At 39.4% G+C, this 16665-nt stretch overlaps 1 protein-coding gene across 5 annotated transcripts in view; it reads right to left on the bottom strand.

The window, feature by feature from the left end:
• LRP6 (LDL receptor related protein 6) overlaps window positions 1-16665 on the bottom strand; it is a 118444-nt gene that overhangs the window by 62476 nt on the left and 39303 nt on the right. For 4 of the 5 annotated variants that reach the window (XM_084206214.1, XM_084206215.1, XM_084206217.1 and 1 more), the window contains exon 3: window positions 5856-6053. The exons of the other annotated variant lie outside the window; for it this stretch is intronic. In XM_084206214.1, coding sequence (XP_084062340.1) covers window positions 5856-6053 — 198 coding nt within the window. The remainder of the gene's footprint in view (window positions 1-5855; window positions 6054-16665) is intronic. 5 annotated transcript variants of the gene reach the window in all.

Below are 16665 nucleotides of genomic sequence, written 5' to 3'. Positions count from 1 at the left end.
AACACAAACTCAGAAAAGTAATGCATTTTTATGTATTTTTACAATGACTGCTTGTCCAGGTATTCCTATCAGAAGACAAGCCTGCTTTTAATTAGCTGAGAAAGTAAGCAACATGATTTGTGGGATATAATGCTCTCTTTTCAGACTCTTCTTTAAGCCACAATTGCCACAGGTTTCCAGAAAGAATATATAACAAACAGGTCTAGCCATGACATTTCAAATCCCACCTGCAATGGAAGTCTGAAAAAGTCAATCAGAAATCAAATTACAGTTGAGAAATGAAGTCATTCTCTGGGTCATTTTTGTTTTCAGAAGTACCTTGGGGAAGAACCAAGAAATTCAGCCTAGGTCTATGTCCAAATAATCTAATTAATTCTGTTTATGCAGGATTCTTTAGCAGTTTTAATTAGGACGTTATTTGGCTTCTGCACTGGCCTATGTTAGTGAGGTATTGAAACAGGCTTCTCACCACTGACTGGTTCTTCATTGCTTGAAGGTGTTAAGCAATTCATTCACACAGAAATAGACAGAAAGATATAAACAGAACATGAGATTTTATACCTTGTACATAATGTCATGTACTGTACACATTATAGGCAAATAAGGAAAAAAATCCTCTTCTAAATGCAGGGATACAGTATTTTCAGTGTTTCAACACATCTGCAACTAATCATCTGGCAGACAGACATGAGCTGATGCTTGAAAAGAGGAACTAGAAAAAAAATTAATGCTCATGTGCAAACTTAAGACATTCACCTCTTGCAAGAGCTTCCCAGCTTTCTGACAGTTGCTGAAAATATGTTTTCTTACAGTGGCCTCAAAAACCATCTCATTAGCACAAACACTTCCTGGGGGACCTTGTAAGTGCATTTCCCTTCAGCCAGTAACGTGTTAACTTATTAATTAGAACTGCTGCTGCAGGGTAAAGGAAGGGGAAATTAATTCAAGAACTGCTTTAGCAGGCCAACCTATCTTGGGGACTCTACTCACAGGAGAGCTGTCTGCATTTCAGTTTTGTTTAATTAGTCCCACGAAAAGCAACTGTTCCCTCTGATAAGAGCAGGGCAAGAGCTGCAAAAAAACAAAACCACCACTTCTATGCATCAATTTAGTTCTGTAATTATTGCATACTGACATGAAAAACTGTTCATTCCTTTCTCTCACTGGCAAATCAAGGGCATTAGTCATCAAGTTCTTTGCTCTTCGTCTTTATTCTAATGAGCCCAACACTGGAGCAGCTAGGGCTAGTAAATCCCAGGGCTAGCAGGTAATGAACCATAATCATCCCTGTAAAATTTGCTAGAGAGGTTTTCTCACGAATTTATAACTCTGCCACATATTTAACTGAGTACTACTGCCAGAGTTGTCATGCACACTGCTTTAGTGACTCACTGTGACTCCAGTCCTACTGGAAGAAGTGACAAAAACTCCACCAAACCCCGATAATCAAGGCTTATAATTTGTTTCTCGCTCTACATAATCCTCCCACCAGCCTATTGCACTCTTTCACTTTCCAGACCCCTGCAAACAGCAAGTAAAGGATTCATGTCTGTCACGCACCTGGGATGGGGCAGCCCTGGTGCAGGGACACGCTGGGAATGAGAGGCTGGAAAGCAGTGCCAGGGAAAGGGACCTGGAGGGGTCCTGCTCAATGGCCAGGTGGACACGAGGCTGCAGTGTCCTGGAGCCAGCAGGGACAGCCCTGTCCTGGGGGCATCAGGCACAGCTGGGCCACAGAGGGATTGTCCTGCTCTGCTCTGGGGCAGCCTCAGCTCGAATATTGTGTGAAGTTTTGGGTGCCACAATATCAGAGAGACATTAAACTATTAGAGAGTGTCCAAAGAAGGGCACGAGGATGGGGAAGGGCCTGGAGGGGAAGCGTGTGAGGAGCAGCTGAGGGCACTGGGTCTGTTCAGCTGGAGGAGGCTGAGGGCAGCCATGGCAGCCACAGCTTCTGCTGAGGGGAAGAGGAGGGGCAGGCCCTGAGCTCTGCTCTGGGACCAGGGACAGGAGCCGAGGGAACGGCTGGAGCTGGGTCAGGGGAGGGTCAGACTGGATAGCAGGGAAAGGTTCTTCCCCCAGAGGGTGTCGGGCACTGCCCAGGCTCCCCATGGAATGGGCACGGCCCCAAGGCTGCCAGAGCTGCGGGAGCGTTTGGACACCGCTCTCAGGGATGCACAGGGTGGGATTGCTGGGGTGTCTGTGCAGGGATTGCCGGGGTGTCTGTGCAGGGATTGCTGGGGTGTCTGTGCAGGGATTGCCGGGGTGTCTGTGCAGGGATTGCCGGGGTGTCTGTGCAGGGATTGCCGGGGTGTCTGTGCAGGGATTGCTGGGGTGTCTGTGCAGGGATTGCCGGGGTGTCTGTGCAGGGATTGCCGGGGTTGGACTCGATGATCCTTGTGGGTCCCTCCCAACTCAGGATATTCCATGATTCAGATCAAAGTACTTCTCTGAGACAAAAATGTTAAAAGTTTTAATTCTTGTGTAGTGTCAGGTGTATGTAGAGAGCTAATAATCAGAATATAAGAATAAAAGAACAAAAAAGTTTTGGATTTCTTACAGATTTAGAAATACATCATGAATTTCTAGAGAGAACTCCTTCCAAATTTTAGATCTTTGAGGTCTGAGAGCTTCAATATTTTAATAGTGTCTGTGATGCCAGTTAAAATATTTTCCTATTTACGCTGCATTTTTTCATTTTCCAAACCACAAAGTCATTTTTCTCTGAACCATTTGAATTATTTTTTATAGAAGGATGTCATTTTCTACCAAATTTTTCTCCCAAAGCAATGAAAACTTATGCAATCCTACTTTAAAGGAAACTTTTACAATTGCTTACCTGCTACAGACTCTTTCCCACCTCCTGTCATGCAACAGTAAAAAACTTGACAGATCAAATCTTTACTCACCTGCTTCCTTTTCTAAGTTACCAAAACTATCTAGATCTAGAAGACCCAATTTTTATGAAGATATAAGTCTTTCAGTAACCCATTTGCCTTTTTCATTTCAATAGGGTCAATTCTAGAAGCATATATTCTCCCAGACATGCTGACATGAGATAAGGCATGATAAAAACGAGTAACACTTTGCCAGGATAAAAGAATCTGTCCTGATCAAGAGAAATTTAGAAACAAAAAAATCTCAAACCAACTAAGTATAAATATAAAGCAGCAATTTAGAAAAATGGTCGAAATATCAAGGAAAAAAAATCACCAGAACTGGCAGTTTCTAAATAAACCAGAGTCTGGTTTAAGTAAGATTAGGCACTTGATAATGATCTTGTTCTCCTCCACACTCAACTCTTCAGGAAAAACCCCTAACTGACAGCCCTCTTAAGAGGTGGAGGTGGATAACTGTAGCTGGGGTTATTTGTTGGTTGCCTTTTTTTTTTTTTTGAGAGGAGGCGGAGATGGCTAGGAAAAAAGGATTTGTGGATTTTGGTTGGTTCAGTGGGGTGATTTTTTTCCACTGAAAAGGCAAATCTAAAAGGCTTTTGCTTTGGCTGAAGAATTAGAAACTGTGTTTTCTTTTCTAGTATTAGTGAGTCAGTTACTGAAAAAGATGAACAAAATAATTAAAAGATAAAATATGAATTACAGCTGTAAAATATCATATTGAAAAAGCTGAATTTGTTGGACAGCCAAAAGACAGTATCTACACAAAAAACCCCCAACACTTTGGACAGCCCCAGAAGATCTTTTTCCTTAATACAGACAGAGGCTAATAGGTCACAGAAAAAAAAAAAAAAAACAAAACCAAAAACATAAAATCCCACAGTAGAACACCCTAACTTCTGCAGTTCTTTTTTTCCCCCCCATATGAAGTAACTGCAAAGAATAAAAAATGAAACCAAAATGCCTAAATACAGATGTTGACTGCTTTTTGAATCTTCAGAACTTTCTCACATGCCTAGGGAAAAACAGGTGCTGTTAGAATTGGTTTGTGCCTCTGAGTGCTTAAGGGAAGTCAAATGTGCTTTCCTTTCTAGGAATGACTTCCCTTTCTGCCCCTCAAATAGGAATATATTAGCATACTGCCACGACATATTCCTGATGCTGAAATGTATGAATTTGAAAAAGAAACTTAACCTAAAGCATTGGACTGCTTTGGTTTTTATGGCTGCATAAGAAAGAATTAGTAGATCTAAAAATCTAAATTACTTGTCTATACAGGTCTTTATTACAGGCTTAAGTAATTCCAGAGAATTTACTGTGGAATGAGATAACTGCTGGGACTCAGGTGATTTCAATTCTGTGCCATGAGGCAGCTGCTGGACACAGCTGTGTATGCACAGACAAGGTTGGTCAGCCCCTTGCACCAAGAAAATTCAGCACCTCCTCAGCCTCATCCCCCAGGTTAACCCACGGCAGACCAGGGAATGAACACCATGAAAATAAAAACAGAATACCAAACCTAAGTATATTTACACCACTGTGCAACAGATCACCAGCAAGAGAGAAACTGCAAAGAAGTCAGTAGCAAAACAAGATTGAAAAAGCAGAACTGCCAGCAGGAAACACTGAAGTAGCTCTGGAACAAGAAAGGCTGGAGACACCAGATAAAATTAAAAATACTCAAATTTCTATTGTATATGATAATTTCTATCCTTTGCTCTCCATTACTAGAAAACTTATGTGACAATCTTCTTTTTTGAAAGAATCTCTAGGAAATATTTCTCTTTTTGGTACAAAATTGTTTTTCTTCTGAAACAAACAGCAAATGAAGGACCACTTCAAAATAGATATCCACAATCCATGTTTTGAATTAACCAAGCTAGTCATAATACTTATATCCAAAGACAAAAATTTAAAACTGCATCCAACTCCAGGTACTTTCCCTGAACCATACTGCATGAACTTGTGATCACTTAAAAGGCAGAACTTAGGAGAAAAGTGATGTAACCTTTCAAACCAGCATTACAAAGACATTGTGGAGTTCAAAATAAATATCACAAGAAGACAGTGGGCACGTTTCATGCATGTTGCCTGTGGTCCTACTTGCCAATCCACACAAAAGAATGATCTTATCAATAGAATTAATTTCTTTATGTCAAATTAACATTTGTGGTGAAAGGTGGGCAAGTCCCTAAGAGGCCAGAACAAAGAGCATAAGAAAGGATATTTCACACCCATCTAAACTAGCTGAAACATCACAAAAATTTGCAAAGAACAACCTCAAAAAAAATCATCTCTCCATACAACACCTTGGGCACAAGCTGTGATTTGTGTGTGCAAGCAGTACTTGTCAAACTCATCTAATGAAGAGAGTCATCATCCAAATTAGAGATAAACACATATACACAAAGTACCAGTTATACCCTTAATTAAGAAGTAGCCATGATTGGATAAAAAACAATCACTTCATTGCTATAAATCTGTTCAAGGAAAAAAAGTCATTTCAACATAACTCTCCTTTAAGGACTGTTTTCCACTAATTTCCCAGCCCCTAGGATTAATGAAACTGAAATATTAAGAGATGATGATCCATTTTCTTATACTATCTTCTGCGTTTCTGAATACCACAGCAACACTGCACAGAAGACCTACTGAAAAGAGACAATTTTGCTATGTAGTCTTACACTATTAAGAGCAGGATTTGAGGATTTTTTAATGGAACTGATTCTGAGAAAAGTCTTAGGGAGAGTTACAGGATACCCTGAAGAGAAGGACACATTCCACTTCACAATGCTGGAAAGTTGAGGATGGTGAAGGATAAAAGTTTCTGACAGCACCGGTTTGCTTAAAATTTTGTGAGTGCTAACGTGACAATTTGCTGCAACGGAGATTACAATATTGCTTAGGCAGCATCTTCTAAGAAAATCCCCACATTACACCCATAAACCAAAAACTTCTTACCTATGACTTCCATCCAGATTTGATTTGTGGATGAAATTCAGTTTAGCATCTGCCCAATAGAGCTTCTGTTCCTCATAATCCAGCGTCAGTCCGTTCGGCCAGTATATGTCCGTGTTAACGATGATGGAGCGGCTTGAACCATCCATCCCAGCTCGTTCTATCTTTGGTGCTTCTCCCCAGTCTGTCCAGTACATGAACCTACAGTAATTTGAAAAGAGAAAACACAAAAAAAGGGATAAACCTACAACTTTCAGTAAAGACAAGTTACTCTCTGTTCTGCAGAGACAATGTCTGTGGAGCTCTGCTCTACTGGGTAAGGGGCACATACTTTGTGAAACAAAGCAAAGTTAATTTTCAAAAAGCTGAAGAAAAACAACTTAAGGCAAACCCACAGTACTATATCAGGCTGTACTTCCATATGTTTCTTTCTTTCCGTGGGTCAACGTGAGAAAGTTGGAGATATCCAACAGATCTTGACAACCATCTCAAAATTCATCATTTAACAGCAAAGGCAGATATTACAAATTGTCATAAAAGTATAACAGCTTCTCTCATAAGCATCAGAATTTAGGGGGGCACAGAAGAAGGTGCGCAGACTTATAGCAGACATAGTTGCATGTGATGCAGTGAAGTGATTTTGATGGAAAAATCAAATCATGTCCTTTTATTTCCAGAGAAATTCTGAGACAAGCAGCTAAGTCAACATGTTTTGAAGCATTCAGTAACTGAGAAAAACACTCTGTAAAATCTTTTAAGACTGGACAAACAAGTTTTAAAACATGTAACATGCATCAATTGTTACCAAGTAGTGGAGAGAGGAAAGCTACTCAGTTGCATTTAAGATTGAGGCAAAGCAAGGGAAATCACTTTGTTTTGGCTGGAGACTAGCAGGGGGTAAGAATATTTGTCCTTTTTCTGCAGGTGGTAGAAACTGGATTTACTTTTGCGGGTTGTTGACAGAATGCATAACTAAACTGAAGTAACACAGAATATAAACAGATCAACCAAAGTGTGTCCATGGTGCTTGCTGTGTTTTGTTGTTGCAGCTGGAACAGACTACTGTCCTAAATTGCTTCTCATAACCTCATGACATCTGCCAGCATTACCTGCTTGTATCTGTGCTCCAAAGCCTGACTCAGTCAAAACAATCCAGATTAGGAAAGACCTGAAGCCTTTAATCAAACTCAGATCATCACACAACCACAACAGGTCAGTATATGGTAGCCACATGTGCCTAGCTACTCATCCTCTGAAGAAAAACAAATGTGCAACACATTTAAGAAACACTTGCAGATGAAGTTATTCTTGGCAAAGATTTATTCGTATTCTTATTCTTATTCTTTTAAAGAGTCAAGAAATTCCATGTCATATCTTCCCCCTTAATTCATGTCTACAGTGTGTTTGTTTTAATGTGCAGCAAAATCTGTGGACAGAAATGCAGCTGATTAACACAAATATTGTCCTATTCGATCGCAAGTGAGTCATTCTTCATGGAGCAACACGTTTACCTTAACACAGTGCACAAAAATATCTGAAGAGAACATGTGAGATTTCTGTAGGCATAAACAAGTGATTTTTCATCAGGAAGAAGGACGAACCCCAAATAATTTTCAGATAGGTAGCACAGTAGCAAGGCACCTGGTCAAGCTATGCAATAAGAAATCACACTTGAAAAAAGAAATGTTCAAAAATGTCAGGGAGCATTTCACCAGTGAGCATGTGAGAAAGAAAAAAGAGAAATTTACTTTTAACTTCTTTAAGACAACCCTGCTTTACCCCAGCTATCAAGTCTTAGACTTCCAAATCAAGGTTAATGGTTCCAAGGCTCTGACCAGCCTGCTGGACTGATTTTTTTGGGCTGAAACAGTTCATAAATTGCTGTACAGCCTCATATTCTTCCCTGTCTCTCTCTCACCTCTCATACACGTTGCAATTACTGAAGCAAAAACAGGTAAAGGTAGTTTGGTAAGGAAGTAAAGGTTTCCCAGACATCACAAAACCAGCCCTATTTCATTTGTCAAGAGGAAGACACACACACACAGAACTGGCTTTAAGATTCAGTAATATTTCCAATCACCTCCAGTCACCTTTTTGCACTTTCTTCAACAGTTTGGGTTTTTTCACTATCACGTTTGTTTTCCTCCACCTTGCTTGAAAGCCTGTGGCTTTTAATGTCTCCATTAAAAATCTCTGGAACCAGCCATGCTCCAGCTGATGACAGCCATGCAGACAAGGTAAGGGCCATTGTCCCTCTTCCCCACTTCCCCATCCTCTTCAAACACATTTAGTTATTTCAATTTAAAAAAAAAAGGCAAAAAGCCACCACCCAAGCCCATAGGATAGAGCAAAGTATTAAATGTCTTGTGCTAAATCATCTAATTATACCTTGCAATACAATTAAAATCCAGGAATCTAGATTTTAATTTTACCAGCAGAGTCTGTAAACGGTTGTGAGCTGTTATAAAATCTAAAAGCAGAACAACAAAGCGTATTTCTTTTTATATGTGCTTGTAAATTTCAGTATTACAGAGTCATGCCCCTCTCCAAAGAGTTATGGAACATCAAGTATTTGATATACATTTATAGAAGAGAGGAAAGTTCTTAGACTTAAATAAAAAAATATTAGTTTGTGTTTTGTTTGACTGTGGCTAAAATGTGGTTTATCTTAAAGTTTATCCCATCATTAAAAATTACAAACAAATAGAGAAAGAGTTTTGATAGTTGTTCCCTAGAAACTGTTTTCTATGCCTCTTTAAATTTAGCATTTTTTGTTTTTTGCATTCTGATGCATAAGGTGAATCCAGGCAATAAAACTTCCTTCTAAAAGGCCACTTTGCATTGTATAGTTGTAGCTTCATAGTTTTGATTTGCCTCAAATAGAAGGTTTTGCCATAGGAAAACAAAAACCCAACCAAACAAAAGGATGAAACAGCACATCACAGTTCATTCTGCTTGATGAACAAATCTAATAAGTAACAGAGCTTTTTTCCAAAAAACCCATAAAGTTTAGGCACTCAGATGGCAGAATATCCCCCATCCAGAGAAGAAATCTCACAGACTATCAGTGCCAAGATTACATGATGTAATTTAGCAGTGATTTCTGACAGTAAGCAGAGGAGGAGACAAATTTATTGCCAGCACCCATCAGCTTCGCAACTTTCTGATCCACAAATGTTCACTTTCCTGAATGTCACTCAGCTGCTTAATTAGGGCAGCTAATTATTTGGTGAGGTCCTTCACAGTGAAGGCGCCAACTCTGCAATTACGCTTGGTTCAGGACCCTAAGAACCTCTGAGCTCTACAGGGAGCTGCCAAACTTCAGAGCTTGCAGCAGCCCCCGTGGAGCTCATCAGCTCTGCAGTGGACCCTGTGAAACACAGCCTGCTCCAGCTCCAGCACTAACAGGACTGGCACTCCTGTAACCAATAAATACACAGTTAAACATGAGGCACTGCAATAGTTCAGGAAAACTATGCACAATAAGCATGTTTGGTTAATGAAAATAGCTCTTGACTCGAGAAGAAATGTTCAGGAGTTTACAAAAACACACTTGAATCAAGCAATCCTCCAGGTAGCTGAATGGAGACTCTTTCTGAGGCAAGTTCACAAAGGGAGGAAAACTGCAATCCAGAACCACACAGCAGCAATGAAAGACACAAAAATGGATTTTCAAATAAGGGGACTAAAAGTATCACAGGAAGGTTTTAATAACAAGTTTCTAAACCAACGGCAAAAGTCAGAAAGTATTTTTGGTCCTCTAGGAAAAGCAAAAAATGTACGTATAAATTAAATATGGAAATAATTCTTCATAAAAGAGAGGAAGAAATATCCTTTGGGGATACAATCAAGATAAACATGAGAGAAAATATGTTTTTAGCTAGCTGAGAACTCTGCTCTTTTACAATAGCTTGTCTCTGTAAATAAGTATATTAGTTGATTGAGTAGATTAGTTGAATGTAATTTTCAGAGCTGCTTTACAATAATATCTTATGTTAATATTCAGTGCAGTGAACATAATTTTCTGTGCAAATTACCCTATCTGCAGCCTTTTGGTTGCCTCTATTCTTGCACATACTAAGAGCAGCTCTGTGAGGAATGGATGTGAATTAAGTGGGAACTGTTAACACCCTAACACACTGAATCTTTTCCTTTTTACCCTTGTTTTGGGTTCAGAAGCCAAAGGGTTCCCAACAGAGCTGCAGTTTCCCATTTCAGGCAGGCATGGCTGGCTCTGAACCACCTGCCTTAAGCATTGCTATGCACACTGGACAAAATCAAATCAAGATTTCTTATACTGAAAACCAAGGGTTTTTTATTTCACTCTTCTGCAAGGCATCAGTGTGTCTAGTAAATGACTAAACAAGCCAGATGTTCTGAAAATGCTTGATGAGCAAGCACCAGTGGGCCCAGTCCCCACCCTGACCCTCCATCCCCATCCCTTGCACCTGGGGGAGGGTGCAGGATGAGCACAACCCCATAGGTGCTTGGATCTCAGCTACTGAGTGCCACAGCCCAGACCATCAGCATCAAACTGAGGCAGGGATCTCTGTGAGGTGACTGGAACACAATGACCTGTGACAGGGACACCTCAACATGGCATCACTGCTCACACAGCAGGAACCTGTGCAAGAACAGGGGTCATTGTGGATAAATTACTGCAGCCTTTGCAGCTCACTTGTCAGAGATGCTAAAAGACTCAACTGACACATGGGAGAAACCCATGTGTAAAATTCCATGTGTAAGTCTACTATACACAGCAGGAAAAGCTCTACTGGGACTTATATTTTGTAAGGCATACAAATATTTTGCCCAGTATACTCTATACTGGTTCCCTCAAGATGAAGATGCTGTTCTGGTGATAGCACTTTAATGCCTGAATTTATCCTAGGACATCAGGCAGGATCCTAATGAAGCAAAAGCCATCTGTAACCAGAATGGCAATGTGAGGATTTCCACTTTGGATCTGGTTTTACTCCCCTCCTCAGACCTCATCTAGCAGGAGAAATAAAATCCTCACCAGACCTTCTCTTTTCTTGGAGTCCATTTCTAAAATAAGGAATAAATGCAAACATTCCACTTTTGGAATGAAGAAAAGCTGTGATGAAGAGATCAAAAGGCGATGCTTTGTCTCTTGATCCGTATCAAGAATGAAGTATAAAACTAGAAGGAGATTTTGTAGATGGCATTCATAAACCCTGGAAAAAATGCCTTAGAAAACCCACTGAAAGTCTTTCATAAGAAATCAACATACAAGCATAAACCTACATGATATTCTCATTTCATAACCAAAAAGAAAAACTCAGTGTTCAAGTTAGTTCTCATGGCCTCTGTTTTTAGGTATTTCAATTTAAAGAAAGTGCTGGACTATCTAATAAAACAGATGAGAGATTGTTTTTCATTTTCACCCAGTCATTTCTAAGGCTCTGTAGGAAGTAAGGTTTGACTTAGCTGTCAAACCAAACATACACTGATGCACTGCAGAGTCTCATGCATATGGCTGTCCTTTTGGCCACAGATCCCCAGGAAAAAGAGGAAGATATTCATTAAAAAACAAGAAGCAGCTATTTTTTTGCTGAATGTTCACAAAGGCAGAATTTTAATTGTTTGAGCAGGTGGAAAGGTCTCCTGTTCCTTGAACTTGTAAATTAACCTTTGCTATCTTCTGACATAAAAGGTCTAATGACATGCCTTCCACAGTTAGGAAACAAAAGCCATTTCTTGCTTTCTCCTAGAGCAAGCAGGAAATAAAGCTTGTCAAAACTCAGCAGCATTTGAAAAACAGTATTTGAAACAACAATTTTCCCAGTTTATGCCAAAAAAAATAGAGAGGAATAAAATTTCCTCTCTCTGCTACCGATTAACACCATCCCTAGACCCTTGCTGACCTCAAGACAGAAGCAAGATCCAAATGTGCTTTGGAAGACTCCAGCCAGCCCCTTGCACAGGAGCCACTCCAGATATTATACACCAGACCCTGCCAAGTTCATACAGCAGGTAAGCCGACAGAAAAACAAAACATAATTAATGTAAGAGGAGATGGACAAAATAAGAGAAGAAAATTCCTTGCCTTCCAAGCTATCTTAGTTCTTCAAACATAACAGGAAAATAGAGGAAAGTTAACCAGCTGGCAGACTTTCAAAAAAATAAGCACACAAACAAAAATACCACAAACCAACAACTGTGACAGAGTCTCTCAAGAGGCCAGGAGAGAAGCTGAGCCAGGAACATGTGCTGGGTAACTCTGCAGGGCTGAGGAGTCTCACAGAGACTCCAGCATTGCCCAGGAGGAGCCCATATATACAGAAAGACACCTTCCAAATAGTTCTTTAAGAACCTATCAAAAGGTGCAGATCTTTATGCACCTGTGAACTGAACAAAATTGTGAAAGCTAGTACAAAAGAATATTTAGCTACATTAAAACTATAGTGGGGGAAAGCAGTGAGAAAATGGTGGGATCCCAGTTCTTCATATTTCTCAGGTAAAATTTACCTTCATTGTACAATGAAAAAAATCTGTTTCTTTACAGGGACTTGCACTAAAAATATAAACACTTGCATTGCACATATTTAGCTGGTAAATGAGGATTTAGAGCTCTGTAATTGCAAAGAGCTTTGGGGTGAAACTAGAGAAGTCAGCTGCTACAATAATTTTTCACTTCTTGCCTTTTCAGCTCAGTCAGAAGCAAACTTGTTTCTTATACTTCAATAAAAAAACTAGAATTGTTCTCCATATCTCCCTACATATCCTGGATGCAGGAAGGGCAGAAAGATTTTTCCCTATACTTGTATCTTAAACTAAAGCCCTAGAACTTCTAGAATTGAAGTCCCTGAACTTTGCCATGGCAAGAGAGCACAGTCATTTATATTTATGCCAGTTGTGTTGCTCAGTGAATGAGGGCAAGAGATAAAAATCTGCCATTTGGCATTCTGAGCTGTTTCTCTGAAACAACCATCTAGGCATACCCCTACTGCTGTGCAAGGCTTGGAGTGATGAACCCCTCCATTCCAGGTACTCCACACATACATCACCTACGCCCAGCAAAGAGAACAAACTGTTATAACCATCCCAGCAATCCTCAATGCAGAGTCATCTTACAAAGAGAACAGTTTTTAACCATGACCACCCATTCACCTTTATTCACTGATTTAATGGACGTTTACTCTAAGCTGAGTCCCATCAATCCAGCTGCAGTTCACCTTAACATCAGAGGGTACCTGTGCTAAAACATGGATGGGCAGGATGGCACAGCCAGGAACAAGAGAAGATTAGGTCCACCAACTGAAACTGGGGAACAACATATTCAGTATCATGAGATCTTTTTGCAACTTTTCCTCTGTGAGATTTCTTTTTCATCATTCCAAGACTTTAATTAGTAAAATATCCTCTTCTTATTCAGCCCCTCTATCAGTACACAGCTACCAACTGGATGATTTTTATGTTCTTGATTCCTGACTCCTCCAAGAAGCCCTACAGAACTTTAATGTTCTGCCAAGCCATGCTGAATCCTACCCTCCATATCACATTTCAGCACCCTGATAATTCTTTTTTCATAGTTTTCATCCTATTGTCTGCTATGTAAATCAGGCTTACTTACACGTAACCATCATTCCTTAGGCTTTTTTAAAAATTCAATTAACTCATGTCATATAGGGGTTCAGTACATTTTCAGTGCAGCTCCTGTCCTTGTGATTTATCAGTTTGTTGATATGGAAACCAACCTGATGCCACTTTGATCTTCCACCAGAATCACTAAATCACTTATTCTCTTGTAAGAAAGTGGCACACACCAATTAATCTTTTCACACCACAAAATTACATGAAATATGGCCTTGTTTTTAACCAAAAGCTACATGATATTCATTACAAAACAAACGACCAAAAAAGGAGGTGGGAAGAGGAAATTTCTCTATACCAGGTAAGAAAATTAGAAATAAAGGGATGCATTGTAATTAATGCATAATGAGACAGGTTACATTATACAATACTTGGTTAGAGACCTAATTCTGGAGATAGACTTGGCTTTTATTGAGAAGAAAATATGTTTGCCCAGAGCATTTAGAAAGGTCCACAAAATGTGGTCAGAATACTGCCCAAAGGCTCTGTACTCAGATGGAACAAACACCACTTCATTTATACTGAAAACATTATTATAAAATAATAATAAAATAACATTATAATAAAATAACTGAGATGTCTGAGACTTCACTCAAGCTTTTTCTAGGTTAGGTTTTGCTATAAAGGAAGTAAGAATGCTTCTACTTTTCCATTCCTACTGTAAATAGCTAAATATTAAGTACTTGGATTTAATTTATATGGAAAAAGTGGCTATGTATTCTACAGCAACTATTACACACCTGGAATTCTGAAGTTAAAAATGAATTAACACAGCTTTAAACCCAGGTCATTAGCTTTTCTCCCTACAGGCTTCTTTTGGAGGTCACTCACAGGCCTTCAAGCAAGAGACACTTGCATACAAATTGCTTCCAGCACAGAGATACATCAAAAGTGGGAAAAAATTCCAAATCCTTGCCCTAATACAGGCCTCATTCACAAGACATCTTCTAACAAGGCACACAAAAAATGCCCACCGAATATTACACTAAGGAAAAACCCCAAGTGTGTTTCCAGCCACTCAAGTATAAAACTCACCCTAGTTAAAACCTTTCACGTCAAGCCTGAATTGCTCAGTAGAAAAAAAAGTGCTGATTGCCATCAGCTCAAAGAATTTAAGAAAATTATACTAAATTCTGTTAAAAGGTTTTTACAAAATACAGGCTGCTTACAGAGAAATGTTCTTCACTGTTTTCCTTATATCATCTGCAGGGGGAGGAAAAAAAGGACCACATTTTGAGTTATTTATTTAGATAACAGAGCAAGTTTTGAAACACAGCTGCTTCTTGGATGGGCAAGTGGATGGATACTACAGAAATGATAACATGATATTCTATTATTTAGCAACAATGTGGGGAACCATTGCATACATAAGTGGCCTCTAGAAATTGACTATCTTATGTAAAATCAGAGATTTCCAACATAGCAAAACTCCCAGTTTTCTTTGTGTACAACTTTGATGCTGACAGAAGCATAAAAATTCTGACAATATTTTTCATATTTAAATAATGTATCTTTCTTGCCCAATAAATATTATACCTATAAAGTGATCCTTCTGTTTGTAGTTGCTTTTGCCACTCAAGGCTACAACTTTACCACCTTTCCTGCATCAATGTGAAGAGTTGATGCAGAAGGGCCCAAAAGCTTCTCTCCCTACTGCTAGCTACCTTCCTCTGCTCTTACCCCACTCCAAATCTCTCCAAAGAGGTGAGAAAGATGCGTTGATGACAATACAACAGGAGGCAAAAAATGTAGAGATGTGCAGAAAATCCCAAAACAGTGATGGTACCAAAGAAGCCCACCTAGATCAAATCACTTATCTTGTTTTCAAACCAGGCAAACTTAAAAAAAAAAAATCTATCTAGTTCAAAGCTTTTCCTGCAGAAGATAATAACTTGAGCAATTTTTTATAGAAAAACTCATTCACCTATTTTAACAAAACGATGTAATTGTTCTTTGCATTTAACTTGCAAAGCTGTCACATTAAACAAAACACTAACTACATATAAAGTAAATTATATGCTAATACATGTGTAATAAGCATAAGAATGTGATAAAAATGAACAGGCCAAAACCAAATAAACATCTTTTCTATATGTAAATATATTGTGAATTTACAGTTCAGTACTTTAAAGATTTGCTGTTAGGTGTGAAAACCTTTCTAGTATAAACTGTGTTATATTAGAAAGCTAGTAGACCCTCTTACTCAGCTATAAAATGCTCCCAAGTTTTTAATGTAGGAATATAAAATGGCAACTCTAAACACGTGACTAAATCTCATGTAAGGTCTGTTGCTGTGTTTTCACTCATTGCAGTTCATCTGTTAAAAAAAATGCAGAATAAAAGGCACAGAGAAAATAAAGAGTTGGGAAAATTAAACTTAAGCACAGCAAAATCCAATATGCACAGGTGGGGAAAATTTCTTACTGCCCTGAACCAGTGGGAGACATCTGCTTGCAGAAATTGAGGAGCACAGAAGGAGTCCAGGCACTAGCCCTGTCTGAATAGGCTGCAAGAGAGGAGTTCTAACAGTGCCTCTCTTACTGTGCTCATTACACGTCCTGTATGGTTTAGACTTTTAAAGGAAAAAGAAAAAAAAATGACACCCACCAAGTTACAGCTTGCTCAAAAGAAAAAATAGTGCCTGTTACAATTGTGGTTTTAGTAATTTTGTGGGTACAGAGCACAATGATGGGTAATTCATTTTGTAAGAATAATCCATATTCACTGTAATTTACCCTTTGGAGCAGCCCACTGGAGATGCCACCACTATGGGTCAGCATCAAAGGGGAAGGGGAAGAGCCACCTTCCCACAATATGCAGGATTTAAACACACAAAATCCAAGAAAAGACATTTCTGCTTCTATGCAGATAGTCCTTGTTGCAAATTGCCTTTTTTTTTTTTTTTAAGTTTTCACTTTGCTCTATGGTGAAACTTACTGCTTCATTTATTGAGAATCTAACACATTCAGAAAGGCCCTGCAGAGAGACCTGGACAGATTAAAGAGCTGGGCAATCCTGAACCCTCTCAAGTTCAACCAGGGGGGACAGTGTTGGATCCTTCAACTGGGATGGGGCAGCCCTGGTGCAGGGACACGCTGGGAATGAGAGGCTGGAAAGCAGTGCCAGGGAAATGGACCTGGAGGGGTCCTGCTCAACGGCCAGGTGGACACGAGGCTGCAGTGTCCTGGAGCCAGCA

Source organism: Fringilla coelebs (genome assembly GCF_963513975.1).
Source record: "Fringilla coelebs genome assembly, chromosome: 5".
Classification (NCBI taxonomy): domain Eukaryota; kingdom Metazoa; phylum Chordata; class Aves; order Passeriformes; family Fringillidae; genus Fringilla; species Fringilla coelebs.
The sequence above is the reverse complement of the archived record's forward strand: the minus strand, read 5'-3'. Positions and strand labels throughout refer to the sequence as shown.